General features: G+C 45.8%; 2 protein-coding genes across 2 annotated transcripts; one reads left to right on the top strand and one right to left on the bottom strand.

Annotated features, from left to right (window-relative positions):
- The first annotated feature begins 569 nt into the window (after positions 1 to 569).
- Positions 570 to 1811, top strand: FAM187A (family with sequence similarity 187 member A). The gene has a single exon (XM_044673435.1). The coding sequence runs from the start codon at positions 570 to 572 to the stop codon at positions 1809 to 1811; it is 1242 nt and encodes a 413-aa protein (XP_044529370.1).
- A 4246-nt stretch (positions 1812 to 6057) lies between these two features.
- Positions 6058 to 17552, bottom strand: LOC123244655 (glial fibrillary acidic protein). Its single transcript, XM_044673179.1, has 9 exons — positions 17101 to 17552; positions 14860 to 14920; positions 14411 to 14506; positions 13573 to 13734; positions 12781 to 12906; positions 12355 to 12575; positions 10930 to 10973; positions 7327 to 7412; positions 6058 to 6096 (listed from the first exon to the last, which is right to left on the bottom strand). The coding sequence occupies exons 1-9, from the start codon at positions 17550 to 17552 to the stop codon at positions 6058 to 6060; spliced, it is 1287 nt and encodes a 428-aa protein (XP_044529114.1).
- Positions 17553 to 18129: the final 577 nt, after the last annotated feature.

Genomic DNA, 18129 nt, shown 5'->3' on the forward strand with positions numbered 1-18129 from the left:
TTGAAAAGAGGAGAAGGGAAAGCCCAAGATTGTCCCTTACGAGAAACACCCGGAGTTAAGGAATATGATTATAGATGGGAAGCCAGCAAAGGAAACTGAGGAGTGGTCAGAGATCTACTATTGAGGGAGAACCAGGAGAGAAAAATGTCCTTAAATCCTAGAGAAGTCAAAGTATCTCTCTAGGAAGAAATTCTGGTGACCAACATCCTAAACAGCAGAGAGGTCAAGGATGGAGACTGAAATGACCTTTGGCTCTGTTCACTGTCCTTATCTCCACAAAGGCATTCTAGAACAAGGAGAAAGGACTGGTTCTAGAATGATTTTTTCATGAGGCAGGATCAAGATTAGAAACATTCTAAAATTTTCAATAGGAAAAAAAAGGGAAGGAAAAAACTTTTCTATTTGAGCTCTTCTTCCTCTACTGAAAAATCTTTAAGAACTTAGCTGAGTGATTCCTTCTTAACCCCAACACACAGCATCATTTGTTGGGAGACCTCTTTAGAGCATAAAGCTCTAAAGCCCCTGGATTTTACTATTTCCTTTCCATTGAATTCTTTGGTTTTGCCAGTATGAGTTTGGTCCATGCCCCTCTGCTGCTGCTTTGGGCCTGGGGAAGTTTCTGGGCTTTTGAATTTGTAGAAAAGGAGAACATTTTTCAGAAGACTTCTTGCCCTGCCTTCTTGATGTTTGATAATGCAGCCTACCTGGCCGACATGAGCTTTGAGCTCCCCTGTCACTGCAAGCCTGAGGAGGTATCAACTGTAGTCTGGTACTACCAAGAGTACATAGGGAGCCGCCATACCAGAGTCCTAACAGATTTTGATGGACGAGTGGTGATTGATTCGGGGCACATTAGGGTGGGCAGCAGCATGCTGGCCCGCTTCAGCATCCAAATGTTCAGCTTACTAGTGTTCCGGGCACAGCCTGAGGACTCCGGGCTATACCTCTGTGGGACACGCCAAGGTAACTATTTCTATGGCTATGATGTGGACATACAAAGCAGTCAAAACATGTTGGCAACATTCATTGACCAAGGCCAAAAGCCTCCTAAAGATGAGGAACATGGGACCCTCCACATATTTACTACCTTCTGGGAGTGGACCCACTGTGATCGCTGTGGTGTCCGGGGAGAACAATGGCGGATTGGTCTCTGCTATCTGAATAAACCAGGCCTCTCCCCCCGGGTCCGGAAGACTCTCCCTGATGTGGTGTCTTGTGGCTCCCAGGCAGTGCCTAGGAATCTTCAAGATATGGCAGAGAGCCACCATCCACCTGAACTAATGATCCGAAGTTGCATGGTACCCTGCAAGAAGAAGAAGATCCAGGTGGGTCTGATGGCCATCTATACTTTCATCTCAAAGAAGAACAGGAAACCCTGGATTCCCAAAGTACCCATTCAATTCCACCAACAGAGGCTTGGCCATGGGCTTATCATCTCCTGTCCTGGGGCTCGTCCAGAACATGCTGTGGCCTGGGACAAGGACAACCTCCGACTATACCGTACCAGTTTCCTGAAGGGAGTCAACTGGTCCATGCGTGTATTCATTGACCATGGCAACCAACTTCATATCCGATTTGCCCGATTGAATGACAGGGGAATCTATTACTGTTGGCGAGAAGGGGAGATGGTAGCTGGCTTCCGGTTGGCTGTGACATCCTGGGGTCCACACCATGCTTCTCTCTCTGACCCTGATACCCAATATGCCCTAAAGGCTGCCTTGATAGGCTACCTGCTCCTTACAGCTGTCTTCATCCTTATTCACTTATTCCGCTGCTGCTGTGACCTCTTTTTCTTCTGCTTTTATCTATAGGCTTCTCCCTCAGGCCTTGAAGACCAATTATTTATTAAATATATTAGTTAAATGGTTAGAGTTATAATGGTGCTGTACCATGGGTGAGAAATGGAGACTAGGGAAGCAGGAACACCTACTGCTGGTTACAACTCCCTCACTTCTACTGAATGAATAGTATCATTAGCCAAGACTAGGGAAATGGAGAGAGAAGAGAGAAGGGTTTGGGGCCAGGAACTGACCTCTTCTCCCTTCCCCTCACTCCTCTGGAGTCAGAGCCAAGAGATAGGGTCTTTCATCTTCCCATAAAAGACGGTTAAGTAGGCATTTGGTTTGGTGCGGGGAGGGAATAGATATGACTGCATTGATGGGAGGATTTGGGGATCTAATTGATTCTTTTTGGAAGAGACCTCACTGGCTACTGATAAAAAGAAGTTTAAAAAATGTCTTGTTTTTAAGTCCCCTTAATTAAATGGAGAGTGTCCCAATGATTCTTCACTGTGAATATGAAGTGGAGATTAGGGAAGCAGCAACACACACTGTTGTTATAACTCCCCAACCTCCGATTGAAGGAACAGTATCATTAGCAGAAACTAGGGAAATGGAGGGAGAGGAGACAAGGGTTTGGGGGCAGGGTGACTGTGATGAGGCTGGCACTGTTCCAACCTTCGAACTGCTCTCCCCTCTCCTACAGGAGATGTGTAAGGTGTTAGAGCCAAGGGATGGGGTCTGACATCTTTCCCTTCCTTTTCTCTTATCCAGTGACCTTTCCTTGTAACACATCATTAAAAAGGAGGGGAAAAGCAGCTCAGTAAAGCTAATCAACCTATCAACTGTGTCTGACAGTATATGAAATGGTGCCCACCCATGGTATCTAACCTCTGCCAAGGGAGGGGAGTGCAGCTACAGGTTCTTTCCCAGTCTCTGTCCTGCCATAGGAAGCCAGAGTTAGCTAGGTTGGCAGGTGGAAATGGGGATTTGGGACAATGAGAAGTGAGAAGAGATTAAAAAACAAGGGAGGGGTCTTAGATGAGTGATATGGTCTTTTCTGGGTCATGAACCAGGGAGGTTGTGGACAGGCTGAAGGATGAACATAAGATTGATTGAGGAGGAGGTTCATTATTGCCCCTATGTGAGGTCTCCGAGCTCAGAATTAGGACAGAGTCCTAGTTAAATCCTAATTTTGGGAATGGAATTGGTTTGGGATTGGTGCCAGAGAAGAGAAACACTGGTGACTTTCAGCTGTAATGGAATTCAGGGCTAGGGGAGACAGCAAAGTTTGCCTGCTGCCTGACTTCTGACCATGGTGCCCCCCTCAGATACAAATCAGGCGCTCACTCCAGGAAATGCAGATCACACTTGTTTATTTAGGCTCTTCAACTGACTAAACAGCAATGGAGTAGCAATGAGACAGAGCTAAGGAAAAGTCATGGTTGAAGGAAACCTGAGAAAAAGGAAAGGTTCCCCATCATCTTCCAAGGTCCAGCCTGTTGGTGTGAACTAGGGGTCCTGGAAGAATGCCCCCAGATCACTTTTTAGGCTTCCTGTGTATTCCTCTGCTACCAAGCCTCTACTTCACAAAGCCTTATATGGAATGCTAAGGAGACGCATTTGCCCAAGAGCTCCTGATTTTAAATCTATCTCCCAAACCTAATCTCTTCCCCTGATTCTATATTCCTTAGTTTTCCCATTTTAAAAATGGGAAACAAGGCTGGTATGTGTGGTGGGAGAGAGGGAGGGAGGTGCTGCAGAAGGCCATTAGTACATTAGAAATACAGCTAGTTAGCCATGTGTGAGAGATAGCTACCATCCAAGGAGCAGCTGTGGTTCCTAGTACGGGTATTTCTGGGCTTGGGGAGTTACTAAGGGAAAGGAACACTACTGTTTGACTTGGGGGTCTAGGGACTGAATTTATACCAGGAAATGGGAAATTACAGACCCTCCTATCTGAATTTATAAGAGGGAGAAAAGGTAGAGGGAAATAAATTCAGGCAGATTGAGAGTGAGAGGCTATATTATGCAGATGGTTTATATAGAGAGGAAATGGAAGAAGATGGGGAAAGGTGAAGGGCTGTGGTGGTGGGGTGGTCTAAAGAGAAGGGCTGTGAGACTGTGACTGGGTAAAAAAGAGGCCTTAGAAACAAACTACGTGCTCCCCTAAGCTTGGTAATAGTCTCTCTCTCTGTCTTTCTGTTTCTGTCTCTGCCTCTCTTCTATTCTTCTAGTTTCCCCAGTAGAATCTAGCATTATGAAGAGTATGTTAACCTCTTAATAGCCATGATCCAGAGGCCAGATGAAGGAGCTAGTGAAGCATGGTGGGAGTTCTTAGCTGCATTCTCTCCTCCTGGAGAGAATGAGGAAAGGGGGAGAGGGAGAGAAGATGCGATTGAACTAGATTTCTACCCCCAGGCTCCTTGCAGATCAGACGCTCAAGTCTCCATTTGAACGTCTTCAGGCCTCTCCTGACCCACATCTGGGAATCGGCTGAACAGCTACCTCCTCTGTTCCCTCTCTGTCTCTCATCTGCTTTCTCCCTCCACAAACACCAGAGGCTTTCTTACCCCACCCCAAAAGTGTTTCCCTCCTCCTTTCCAATTTGATGATCTGAAAAATGGAACTCCAAGTGACTTTCTTCAAATATAAGCATTTCCTAAGCCTTAATCCCCTTAAATGTCCTTGCTGCAACCACCTCTGGGGTGGGGTACTGCAAGGCTGGTTCTCTGGGGCCAAGACAGGACACCGGGAAGTGTGCTGGATGTGAAATCAGAGCAGCTGAGTTGAAATCCCAATTCTGCCATTCTAGTTGGGTGATCTTAGACAAGCCACTTAAGTCGGTGACTTTGGACAAGTCTGGGTGACTTCGAACAAAACACAACTTGGTGACTAGACAAGTCTGAGTGATTTGGGCAAGTCATTTTACTTAGTAACTTTGGACAAGTCTGAGTGACCTTGGACAAATCACCTTATTTAGTGACTTTGGACAAGTCCCTTAGTGCCTTTGAATAAGTCTGGGTGACCTTGGATAAGTCACTTTTCTAGACAAGTCTGAGTGACTTGTTCAGGCTTAGATTTATATAGAGAAGCTATATTATATAGGTAATACATATAGATAGAAATGGAAAAAGATGGAGAAAGGTGAAGGACCTGTGGGGGTGGGGTGATCTAAAGAGGATTATGAAACAAGCCACTAAGTACAGTGACTTGTCCAAGGTCAACCAGGTAGTAAGTGGCTTTTGAGCTTTAATATTCTCCTCTGTAAAATGAAAGGCTTGGGCTACGGTGGTCTCCAAAGTCCCTTCCAGCTCTAGATCTATAACCTTAAGATCTATAAGTAACACACGATAATGTACTATGTTAACAATGACTCCTGAAGTCAGCTGGGGTATTTGATTCTTCTGGAATTCAGAAGACAAGGGAAAAGAACATTGAATTTGGAGTCAGGAGACCTGGGTTCAGATCCTGGTTTCCAGTGCCAGCTGTGTGACCTTTGTCTCCTGGAGCCTCAGTTTACTCTTTTTAAAAATTGGGATATTTTTGTCTACCTCACCAACTTATTGCAGGCAGAGGTGAATTGTCAACCTTAAATATAAATATACATGTGAGTCATAATGTGAGTTGTAGAAATTTGAGTCATAATGCTTATAACTGAGTAATAATTACTTCCAAGAACATTTCTGGTGGCCTCTTCCAGATCAGGGCCAGAGAATGGGAAATCGACCTCCGTTGTGAGGACCCCTGCCTTCCCCTTGCTAGGCCTTATTTTTTTTTCTTCTGCAGCCTGATAATAAGAGGTCCAAACAACACCCACCCCCTCCCAAGCTCCAGCGCCTCCCCCAGTCCAGGAATGACAGCTCTGGGCTTCCTGGTGCCCTGGCAATAGTTGCCATAGAAACAAAGATATGGGAAGGGTCAAGGGGGAGCCACCTCCAGCAATGTTCTCCTTTCTGATCCCATCTCCTCCCTACCAAACTGAGTTCTAAGCGCCTCTAACAACATCCCCTAATGATTAGTGCCGGAAATACAGAAGCTAGAGGCTCGTCCTGGCCAGTTAGTGGAAAGGGGGACTGGAAAATGGGAGAAATTGTGACAAGTGTGGCAAGTCCTGATGCTGATGGGAGCCGAGACAAAGCCAGGGAGAGGCTGCTGGTGAGGGAGGGGAGGAAGACGAGAGCTAGCCCTGGCTGGGAATAGATCTACAGCTTCTGGCACTGAGACCAAGGCAACTTCTGTGCCCCCTATCCAAGGGGCTCTCTGCATGGCTCCCGCTTCACACGTCTTTGTGCTCCTTCGTAGACTCCTTAATGACCTAGATGGAGGATGGAGAGAGAGGGAGAGACAGAGACAGAGACAGAGACAGAGACAGAGACAGAGACAGAGACAGAGACAGACAGAGGGAGAGAGAGCAGTGGAGAGGGAGGGGAGAGAGAGAGAGGAAGAGAGAGAGAGAGAGAGAGAAGAGAAGAGAAGAGAAGAGAAGAGAAGAGAAGAGAAGAGAAGAGAAGAGAAGAGAGAGAGAGAGAGAGAGAGAGAGAGAGAGAGAGAGAGAGAGAGAGAGAGAGAGGTTATATTCCATGGAAGGGCACAATTAGCCCAAATTATATTCCACCAGCAGGACCTTTTCCTTGACTCAGAAAACTGGAGCCCATTTCCCCATACTCCCCTTTCTTTTTTTTTTTTTTTTTTAAACCTTTACCTTCCATCTTAGAATCAATACCATGTATTGATTCCAAGGCAGAAGAGCAGTAAGGGCTAAGCAAAGAGGGTTAAGTGATTGCCCAGGAAGTGTCTGAGGCCAGATTTGAACCTAGGACCTCCTATTTCTAGGCTTGGCTCTCAATCCACTGAGCTACCCAGCAGTCAAAAACCCATACTCCCCTTTCTTATTCAAATCAGAGCCATATGGGGGGGAGGGGGGGAGAGGACATGCTTATAACTCTTTTACTCTCTTTTTTTTAAACTCTTATCTTTCATCTTAGAAACAATATTATGTTTTGATTCTAAGGTAGAAGAGCGGTAAGGGTTAGGCAATGTAGGTTAAGTGACTTACCCAGAATCACACAGCGAGGACATGTCTGAGGTCAGATTTGAATCCAGGACTTCTGGTCTCCAGGTCTGGCTCCCAATCCCCTGAGCCACCCAGCTGCCCCCTAATTCCTTTATTCTTCACTGAGATCATTCATCTCATGGCCTGTACACCTCTGGGTTCATTCAGATTTTGGTTCTAACACTAGCTGCTCAACACTGGACAAATGATCCAGGCCCTCCAGGCCTCAGTTAATTCTCCTTTAAAATAGAGATAATATTTCTGCCTACAGGTAGGTACCTACAGATATAATCTTATTCAGAGCCAAGTGAGAAGGGTAAGATCGAGCTTGGGCTTTTATCTTCTGATTGCTTTCTTACATAGTCCTTTCCTATGAGACCCAGGCCACTGATCATTTCTCCTTGTCGAGTTCCCTGGAAAACCCCCTAGACACCGAATTCTCATAATACTGGGCTGGGAGAAAAGGTTCCTTCCAGACTTCCAGTCAATTACCTCTCCATCACGCATCTCGACAGTCTTTACCACAATGCTTCTCTTGAGATGTCCTTCTGACACAGACTTGGTGTCCAGGCTGGTCTCTGCAGGCAAGGAAAGACCACTTTGTTGGGAGCGGGCATCCTAGGCACCAGGGCCCCCATCTACCTTACTCTACAACCTACCTTCGATCACATAAGTCGAACACTAAGACAAGATAGCATTCCCTCGCCATCCCCCAAAAAGGATCTCCTAGCACAGAAGTGGAGGATAGAGGTTGCTGATTCACAGAAAGAAGAAATGAGTCACTGAAGAAGTTAAAAGCAACTTCATTAGTTTCTCCCCTTCTTGGGGGAGAGAGATTAAATGCTTGACTTGCTTATTTTTAAAATTAAGAACAGGGAATATAAAACTTCACCCAACACAAGAGAAGCTCTTGGAGACATTAACTGTGCTGGCCACAGGACAATATAACTAGAGGGATGAGGAAACCAAGCCAAGGACTGAATCCAAGGGGGAGGTTCTCAAAACAAACACAATAGGGGTCAAGGGTACAAAACAGAGAAAAATTGTGTAGTGGAGGGAAAACAAAAACAAAAAACCCTGGACTGGGCAATAAAAGACTTTGGTTGGACTAAGTTAACTCTTTGTGTGACCCTCTTGACCTCAGTTGCATCCTAGTTGTAAACTGAGGGATTTTTTAAAACTCTTTTTTTCTGTATTAGAATCAATAATGAGTATTGGTTCCAAGGCAGAAGAACAGAAAGGGTAAGGCAATTGGGATTAAGAGACTTACCCAGGGTCACACAGCTAGGAAGTATCATGAGGTCAGATTTGAACCTAGGACCTCTTGTTTCCAGGTATTGTGTCTATCCCCTGAGTCACTTAACTGTCCCCTTTCCCTCTTTTTTCCAAGTGATTTTTCCCAAGCACAAATCTGACCTTACTTAATAAACTGTGGCTCACCACTATCTCTGGAATAAAATTTAAAATCTGCTGTAGCTTTTATAGACTTTCACAATTTGGCCTGGCTCTAAGCTGTCTTTCAAACTCCATTATACATTATTTCTCTTTCTTTATAATATAGTTAGACTGACTCCCCCCCACCCCATTCCTCACACACTTTATATCCTGATCTTCCCATCTTTGTATTAGCCATCTCCCAGGCCTGGTATGTATGCTCTCCCCACTTCTGCCTTGTAGAATCCCTCTCATTTCTTTTTTTTTTTTTTAACCCTTAACTTCTATGTATTGGCTCCTAGGTGGAAGAGTGGTAAGGGTAGGCAATGGGGGTGAAGTGACTTGCCCAGGGTCACACAGCTGGGAAGTGTCTGAGGTCAGATTTGAACCTAGAACCTCCCATCTCTAGGCCTGACTCTCAATTCACTGAGCTACCCAGCTGCCCCCATCCCTCTCTTATTTCAAGTACTACCTTTCACATGAAGCCTTTCCTGATCCCCCAGTTGCTGGCACCCCTAGCTACCTTGTACTTATTCATATTTCTTCTTATATTTCTTCTGTGTATATAGTATATACAGATATCCCACTGGCCCAAAGGCAGCCCCTCAACCTGGAAAATCTGGCGTAAAATTTTTTGGCCCTCTCTTCATATCAGAAAATAGGTCTGAATTGTTTCTTTTTCTTTTATGAGGTGTTTACAGTTCCTTATTGTAATATTTGAGTTAAGTATTTAATCATAGGCTCTATGTAGGTCAATGTTAAGTAAAAATATTTATTAAAAATATAAACTAAATATGAAAAAGTTTAAAATTTAAACAAATTTGAGGAGAATAATACTAAACATACTGCATGTATAACAAAAGACATTTTAAAAATAACCTTTGAAATTCCCACATAAGTTCTTTTTTTTTTAAGAGAAGATGATGAGGGCTAGGCAATGAGGATTAAATGACTTGCCCAGGGTCACACAATCAGAAAGTGTTTGAGGTCAGATTTGAACCCTGGACTACCCATCCCTAGGACTGGCTCTTAACCCACTCAGTCACTTAGCTGCCCTCTCCCCCATAAATTCTTATGCCAAAATAGCAGTATATCAAAACCAAGATTGGGAAAATTGTGATGTAGAAGAAATACCTTTATATGTATGTACATATATATTTGTATAGATGTATTAAGTATAGATTTGTTATTACTTAAATATGTACTTGTTACCTCATTTGAATATAAGCTTCTTAAGAATAGAGATTGTTTCATTCTTCATATTTGTTTCCACAATGCCTGACACACAGTAGGTACTTTATAAATACTGACTGGTTGAGTAATTGAGCGAGTGATGGAATCCAAACCCTTCATTTTGACTTGAGTCAAGTCAGGGAGCCAAAAGAAATCAGACTTGATCTCTGACATTACATTGACTATGAAGGATAATTATTATTTTGAGGCTTGATGGAAATTAGTAACTCCCTCATCCCACCTCACTTGTTATTTTTACCTCTCGTCTTTTCTCTTGTAATTAATGAGATTTCTTCAGAAAGGAGAAATCTCTGTTGTTTGAATGGAGAGCTCTCTCCATGTCTTTGATTTAGTAGATAAATCCAAGAGAAATTGCTGGAAGCAGATAGTGGTTGGGTGCCTAGGCCATGGGTCACACAGTAAGTGCCTGAGGTGGGATTTGAACCTATCTCCCCCTTTATCACTGCCTCTGGGAATCTCTAGCTCCCTTCAAGGCCCAGCTCCAGTTCTCATATTATCCCTCTTCCAGCCCCGTGTTGAAATGGATGTGTATATATCTTAATATTTCTTATCTTTGGGGAGCAGCTAGGTAGCTCAGTGGATTGAGAACCAGGTCTAGAGATGGGAGGTTCTGGGTTCAAATTTGACCTCAGACACTTCCTAGCTGTGTGACCCTGGACAAGTCACTTCACCCCATTGCCTAGCCCTTACCTCTCTTCTGCCTTGGAACCAATATACAGTATTGATTCTAAGGTGGAAGGCAAGAGTTTTAAATATACATATATTTCTTATATTTGGGCATGTATATCCCCAGTAGACTATAAATTCCTTGAAGACAAGCATTGTCTTGCTCTTTTATCTGTATCCCCAGCACCTAGCACAGTGCCTGGCACATAGTGCGTAATTAAAAAAAAAATATTTGTGGAATGTTCCCAGACTCCAAGACCCAAACTTTATCCACTATGTCATGTTGCCTCTTCTTCCCTAGAGTAATTGGAGGAATCCTCCTTCCTAGAAAATCCTCATAGGATTATGTGAGTTGGGGGGGGGGGTAGGGGAAGCTGAGAGATCACTTCCTGTTCTCCCCTCAGACTCCTAAGGAATGAGCCTCAAGTGGGAGAACACGTGGTAAGAGCCAAGAAGGGTATCAGAAGATCATTCCATAAGGTCTTTTGAAGAAAGACTTAGAGGGTTGTCTGGGAGCTGCCTTGAGACCCCCAGAAGATTCCCAGAGGATGTATAGTAGCAGGTACTCCCAATAGCCTTCAGCTGGACACCCTCTTTGCCTCATAAACACTGGAATAAATACCTCAACCGGCACATGGACAAAACAATGGGACCTTTCCCCTCAGAGTCCTCAGTGGGTCTTTTGCCTCCCCAAGTCTTCACACTCCACCCCACTCCCTCACTCCAGCCATCCCCACTGACCTCGGATTTGCAGATTGGAGAATGTCTGTACTGGAATGGTGATGCTAAAAGGGAGCAGAGAATGAGCAGGATGAGCAGATTTGGAAGGGTCTGGGGGTAGGGGAGACCCCAAATTTTCTATGCTCTCTGGGAAAGTCAAGGCCTAAAATGAAGGTCAAAACAATTCAATACCTCTTTTTGTTCCATTCACAAACATCCCTGACCAGGCTTATTACAGCAATGACAGAGATCTGAGATCTGTGCAATCTCTCTCCAAAGTCAGGGAAATATGTGTGCTGGGCTTTCCATGGGCTCCTGCTCAGCCTTCTGGCTTCCCAGACAGATAATTTCAGACAGGTCTTGGTGGGGAATTGAAATTTCTTTTTTTTTTAATCCTTACCTTCTGTCTTAGAACCAATACTGTGTGGTTCTAAGAGAGAAGAGCGGTAAGGGCTAGGCAATGGGGTTAAGTGACTTGCCCAGGGTCACACAGCTAGGAAGTGTCCCAGGCCAGATTTGAACCCATCTCTAGGCCTGGCTCTCTATCCATCAAGCCACCTAATTGCCCCCAGAATTAAAGTTTCTTTAGGATCAAAGGAGTGCTATAAACAAACTTTCTTTCTCTGAGAACACTCCCCTCAGAAAAAAGATAGATTCAGAAAAAAAAAATTGCAGACAGATGATTTGGATGATATAGATTTGGGTTAGAAGTTTGAGAGGAGGGGGTGGAAAAATCCTGGTGTAGGAGGTTGAAGAATTCTCAGCAGTTGAATTTTAAAGCAGTTATGGGTGGAGAGAAGTGGAGAGTAATGGGAGAGGAGGTATGATGGGAAGCAGAATGGGGAATGACAACAAGGAAGGGGAGGAATGATAAGAACAGAGGTGGACCTTGAAAGACTGGGGAAGGGAAGGATAGGGAGGTCTTTGGAAAGGACACCAAGGGCAACAGAAAGAAGGTGGGTACTGCTGATCCCAAAGGTTCTAGCTACATCCCATGGCATTGATGAGCAAGGAAGGAGGCATCAGGAGCCAATGGGCCAAAGGATCACAGGAACTAAGTCAAGGGATTCATAAATTTGGATGAGAATAGAGTGAGTAGGTCAGAACTGGGGCAGGATAATTGGCCTTTGCCCTAGGGTACCAAAATTTAAATGGTGACAACAGTACTTGCATTCCTTTGCAGGATAGAAACTACTGAGTTTAGCAATAATAATGAGTTAAAATAGAAAGCTATGAGATAGTATACTTGTAGCATACAGCAGATGAACTCTTCCCATGCCCATTCCTGATGGTAACTTGCCTAGCTATCTCTGAGGGTTCATTTTGTGCCACTTGCCATGGGGAATTTTTGTGTTGCTTGCCCTGGGTACAGAAATTGCTGTTTAGGGTTCTGAGGTTGGGACCTCCTAGTCAGGGACCAGAATATGGAAGGCCACTAAATCTTACCGGCTTTCCTCCCCTTCCAACAGTTTCCTGTAGGTGGCAATTTCAATATCTAGGGCCAGCTTGACATTGAGCAGCTCCTGGTACTCTTGCAGGTGCCGGGCCATCTCATCCTTGAGGCTCTGCCCATCTTCCTCCAGCCTCACCAATGCTTCCTGGTAGCCAGCTGCCTCCCTGGCATGCCGCTCCTCCAGCTCTCGCATCTGCCTTTCCAGGGACTCATTCTTCCCAAACAAACCAAATGGCTCATGTCTTTATGGGCTCCATCCTGGGATACCACCCTCAGGGACCACCCCTGGGCACCAATCTCTAAGCACTCTCAGCTAGCCCAGGCCTTGGAGGTGAGAGGACTTGGAGCAGAGCACAAGGGATACATTATCTTGGTCCGCTTGCCCAACCGTGGGGTCTTTGCCCCTCTCCCTTGCTCACAGTGCCTCGAAGGGACTCCAGGTCACAGGTCAGTGACTGCAGCTGTCGCCGGTACTCATTGGCCTCATGCTTGGCCTGGCGCAACAGCTCCACATTCCGGGCTGCAGCATCTGTCAAGTCTGCAAACTGGCAGGGGATGGAGGAAAGTGAATCAGTGGGCTCAGGTGAAGATGGGGAAGTAGATAAACTTGGGGTTAGCATTGGGAAGACTCGGGGAGGGGAAATACAGGCCTAGTTTGGAGTATAGACAAAAGAGGAATGGGTCTAGCGGGGGTAGGAGGTAGATTTTGATGCCTTCCTCAGAGCCCTCCCCAAATTCCATTAATTATAGACACCCAGTTTATCTGCCCTGCCACTCTCACCCAAGCCTATTGGTTCTCTTACTCTATCATCAGCCATGCTCTTCATTTCTCAGAGAAGCAAACAGATACTATGAGGGGAAGTGATAGATGATAAGCGTGAAAAGAACAGGATAGAAGGACAGCTGAGTGGCTTAGTAGATAGAGTCAGGCCTGGAGTCAGGAGATCCTGGGTTCAAATCTGGTCTCAGATACTTCCTAGTTGTGTGACCCTGAGCAAGTCACTTAATTGCAATTGCCTAGCCCTTGTCCCCTAAGAATATAAGGGTTTAAATACACACACACACACACACACACACACACACACACACACACACACAGAACAAGGTATCATACAAATGTAGAACCAGAGCAAAATGGCATTTCTTTTGAGAAGGAAGAGTAACACCTGGGGCTCAGAAAGAAGGATTTGAGATCTGGAGGACAGACCTACCTTGGACCGGTACCACTCCTCAGTCTCTTGCATGTTACTAGAGGCCATAGCCTCATACTGGGTTCGGATCTCACGCAAGGCAGCAGTGAGGTCTGGTTTGGCCATGTCCAGTTCTACATGTACTTGATGCTGGGTCAACTGTTCCTGTAGCTCTCGAAGCTCCTGGATGGGGAAGGGGAGAAAATGGAGGTCTGGGTATCTCCCAGGAACTGACTGGATCTAACCAACCTTCCTTTGCCTCCCACCTCATTGATTCCTCCTCCTCATTTCCCAAAGACTGAAAAGTTGAAGATGAGAAGCAATGAGGCATAGAGATCTGTGAAATGCTTCTCCTTTCTCTTCTCCTCTCTTGGGGCAGGGCCTCTGGGACATAGGATAAGGCTGGCACTAAAATGGAAAGCTAGCTGCTAGGAGAGAGGGGTGGGGAGAGAAGGAGAGAGAGGAAAGAAAGAAGAATGAAAGGAGGGAGGAGAGAGAGGTAAGAAGGGAGGAAGAGAGAGAGGAAAGAAAGAGAGAAGAAAGGGAAAAGGAGGGAGGAGGAGAAGAAGGGAGAAGAAGAAGAAGAAGAAGAAGAAGAAGAAGAAGAAGAAGAAGAAGAAGAAGAAGAAGAAGAAGAAGAAGAAGAAGAAGAAGAAGAAGAAGAAGAAGAAGAAGAAGAAGAAGAAGAAGAAGAAGAAAGGGACAAATAGAGATGGAAAAAAAGAAGAGAGGAGAAAGGAGATTGCTTATAGCCATGGCTATAAGCATTGGGTATTTGCATACATGTAACTGTCTGGTGTGTGCATGTGTGTTTGGGGGGTTAACAAGGGAACATCCTGGTACATCCTAGTGCTCTCACTTCTTCATGAATCTTCCTGAGAAAGCGGATCTCTTCCTGTAGGGACTCGACCTTCCGTTCCAGATCCAGGCGGGACAGAGCAGCTTCATCAGCCTCCTGTGGCAGGGAGAGGAAAAGGACTAGCTCTGACCCCAGAATAGCTCCTTCCTCACCCCCCTACCTACACATACATACACTCTCCTTATCCCTTAGCTCTAGCCCAGCTCCTGTTCTCCAGGAACAGGACTCTCCACTGGGACAAAGGAATAGGACAAGGGATGAGTCCAACAGGGACAAAAGAGAGGGCTGGAGTCAAGCCAAGGACAGGGTTGGGGAGGAAGGCAAAGCTCAAGAGTGATAGATTTGGGAAAGAAATAGAAGATGGGGCAGAGACAACAGACAAGGAGAGCTGAGCTTAGGGGATGCCGCCTTTTGTCCTGGTTCCCTCAAGACCCTCCAAATCCCCTGACCTGTCTATAAGCTGTTAGGTTATTCTCTGCCTCCAGCCGAAGGTTGGTTTCATCCTGGAGCCTGAAGGAAAGGGAATAAGCATTTTTATAATACTTAGTATGCACTAGGCACTTTTTTCAAATATGATCTCCTTTGATCCTTAAAATAACCCTGTGAAGTAGGTGCCATTACTATCATCCTTATTTTACCAGAAGAGGAAACTGAGGAAAAAATATCCTGGAGTGGTTTGCCACTTCCTTCTCCATCTCATTTTTAAAATGAGGAAACTGAGGGAAGTAGTGACTTGTCCAGGGTGACACAATTAGGAAATGTCTGAGGTTGGATTTGAACTCATCTTCCTGACTCCAGGCCCAGCACTCTGCCAACTATGCCACACAGTTACCTCAAAATGACCATTAGACATTTGAAGTCTACAGAGAGAAGAGCCACAAGAGTCCTCTGAGGTAAAGGAGAAATTAGGGAAGGGCAAAACCTTTGGCCCTGATGCTGTGCACAGGCTTCTACAAACACACACCAGATAGAATCCTCATCATAGATTCTTAGGGCTGGAAGGGACCTCAGCCATCATCTTGTCCCTTTTCCTCATTTGACAGAAAATGGAGGCCCAGTGAGTGACTTTCCCAAAGTCGTGTGGCTACACATGTTATTTTACTTTTTAAAAGTCCTTTCTGTCTTAGACAGTCTTAGACTTCTTCTTTTTTATTTTTAATTTTTAAACCTTTACCTTCCATCTTAGAATCAATACAGTGTATTGGTTCCAAGGCAGAAGAGTGGTAAGGGCTAGGCAGGGGGTGTGGGGTGGTAAGTGACTTGCCCAGGGTCATAGAGCTAGGAAGTATCAGAGGTCAGATTCGAACCCAGGACATCCACCTCCCCCGTCTCTAGGCCCGACTGCTCACTTAGTATCATTTCTAAGAAGAGTGTCAAGGGCTAGGCAGTCAGGGTTAACTGACTAGCTCAGGGACACACAGCTAGGAAGATAAACGCATGTTTTTACACTGACCTAACTACAACTCTATATACAATGCTATGCACACATATAAAAACACTCCCTTCCCCTCCCTTTTCCTTCCTGACCCCTCCAATAACCCAGAGGTTTCTCTGTGGGGTTTCTCTCTATTGCCTCTTCCACCGTGGGTACCACAGACTTTAAACCCTTACCTTCCATCTTAGAATCAATACTGTGTATTGGTTCTCAGGCAGAAGAGCAATAAGGGGTAGGCAAGGGGGGTTAAGTGACTTGCCCAGGGTCACACAGCTGGGAAGCATCTGAGGCCAGATTTGATCCCAGGACCTCCTGTCTCTAGGCCTGGCTCTCAATCTACTGAGCCACCCAGTTGCCCCCTGAAGAACAATTTTAACAGCAGTTTCATCTGCATCCAGGATCTAACCTCTTCCTCACGCCCCAACACTCACATATTCCCCTGACTTACGACACAGTCCTGAGTCCTGGAGAGAGCAAGCAAGATGCCCGGAGTAATCCAGTCAGACAAAAGTCGCCAGAGGCCAGGCACTCTGAGGCTTGTCCCAGAATTCTACACCAGAGTGAGCTGCTGCTCCAAGAATCAGACACATTTTCCCCAGGGGAGAGAATAGGAGGAAAAGCCTCCATAGTTTCTAGATTTGGCCCTGAGATCTGCTCCACCTACACCTTTTAGCTTTCTCAAACTGGCCCTCCATCTCCCAACTCTGTGAATATGTTTTAGTCTTATCTCTTGTCTCCCCTACCCTCATGGCAGACTCATGGCAGGGATCACTTTTATTAAATTAAGGAAAACAGATCATTACATCATAGAGAGAGAAGGCACCTCAGAGATTATCTAATCTAACCTCTGCATTAAAAACAACAACAACAAAATCTGTGTATTGGTTCTAAGGCAGAAGAATAGTAAGAGCTAGGCAATGGCAGTTAAGTGACTTGTCCAGGGTCACACAGCTAGGAAGTGTCTGAGGCCAGATTTGAACTCAGAACCTCCCATCTCTAGGCCTGGTTCTCTGTCTACTAAGCTACCCAGCTACTCCCACCAACTTCTTCACTTTGCCAATGAGGAAATGGCAGTCCAGACAGGTGGTGGCTTAACCAAAGTTATGCAGCAAAGCCAGGATTTGATTCCACGCCCTTGAATTCCAAATCCAGCATTTTACTACTGTACCATGCCCCAGAGAAGGAAAGCAACCTATTCAGAGCCACACTGTACCCTCTCCTCTGCCATTTTTCCTTCAGACAACCATCTACTCACTTTTGCCTCAGAGCGGTCAGATCTTCAGCCAGGTTATCCCTCTCGATCTCTAGCCGGGCACTGCTTGCATTCAGCTGATCCAGCTCAAGCCGGAGTCGATGCAGCTCAGCCTGGTAGACATCAGCCAATTTGGTCGGCTCTTTGCCCCGAAGCTGGTTGAGCTCCCCTGCCAGGACCTTGTTTTGTTGCTCCAGAAAACGGACCTTCTCGATGTAGCTGGCAAAGCGGTCATTGAGCTCCATCATCTCGGCCCGTTCACTGGACCGTGTTTCTTTGAAGTTGGCATTCAGTGCCTCGGCCAGTGAGAAGTCAACCCGGGTAGGAAGCGGAGGGGGCATCCTGCTCGGGGAGAGCCGGGGGACCGGAGCTAGGCGGCGAGCACCTGGGAAGCGCACCACAACCTCAGAGGCATAGGAGCGGCGGGCAGAGGAGGTGATACGGCGCCTGTCCATCTTGGCTCTGGCTGGAGCAGGGGCTCCAGAGGGGCTTTATAGAAAGGCACACCCAGCTCCACTGCCCTGAGCTGCTGGTGCTTGGCACTGCCCGTGTTTATTTTGGCACTGTCCCTTGGAAAGGGATTTGGCACTGTCCAAAGAAAGCCCCCTGGAGAGGAGCCCTCTTCTCCCGCTCCCCCTCCTCATCTCATCATTCTGCTGAAGGGAGGAGGGAGAGAAAGAAGGCCTCCCTGTATTTTTTCTGGCCTTTGTATTCTCCAGGGAATTGGAATAAATTGTTCTACTGTGACCCACCTCATAGTTCTTTCCACTCCATGGATTCCACTCCAATGCTTCTTGAGGGCATTCTCTTCTCTGAACAGGGGCCAGGACTCTGCTATTCCCCAAAACTTTCTCCCCGTTTCCCACTCTATCCAAGAGCTTTTTGGACATGGAGTTTGGCCAGGAGCAATCTGGCTCCTAGAATCTCAAAGCAGGAAGAGACCTTCATGACCTTTTAACCCAACCGCCTTATTTTACAAAAGAAGAAACTGAGGTTTAGTCCTCAATTATGTCCAAGTTCACTTAGGTAGTT

Source organism: Gracilinanus agilis, chromosome 4, assembly GCF_016433145.1.
Source record: "Gracilinanus agilis isolate LMUSP501 chromosome 4, AgileGrace, whole genome shotgun sequence".
Taxonomy (NCBI): Eukaryota; Metazoa; Chordata; class Mammalia; order Didelphimorphia; family Didelphidae; genus Gracilinanus; species Gracilinanus agilis.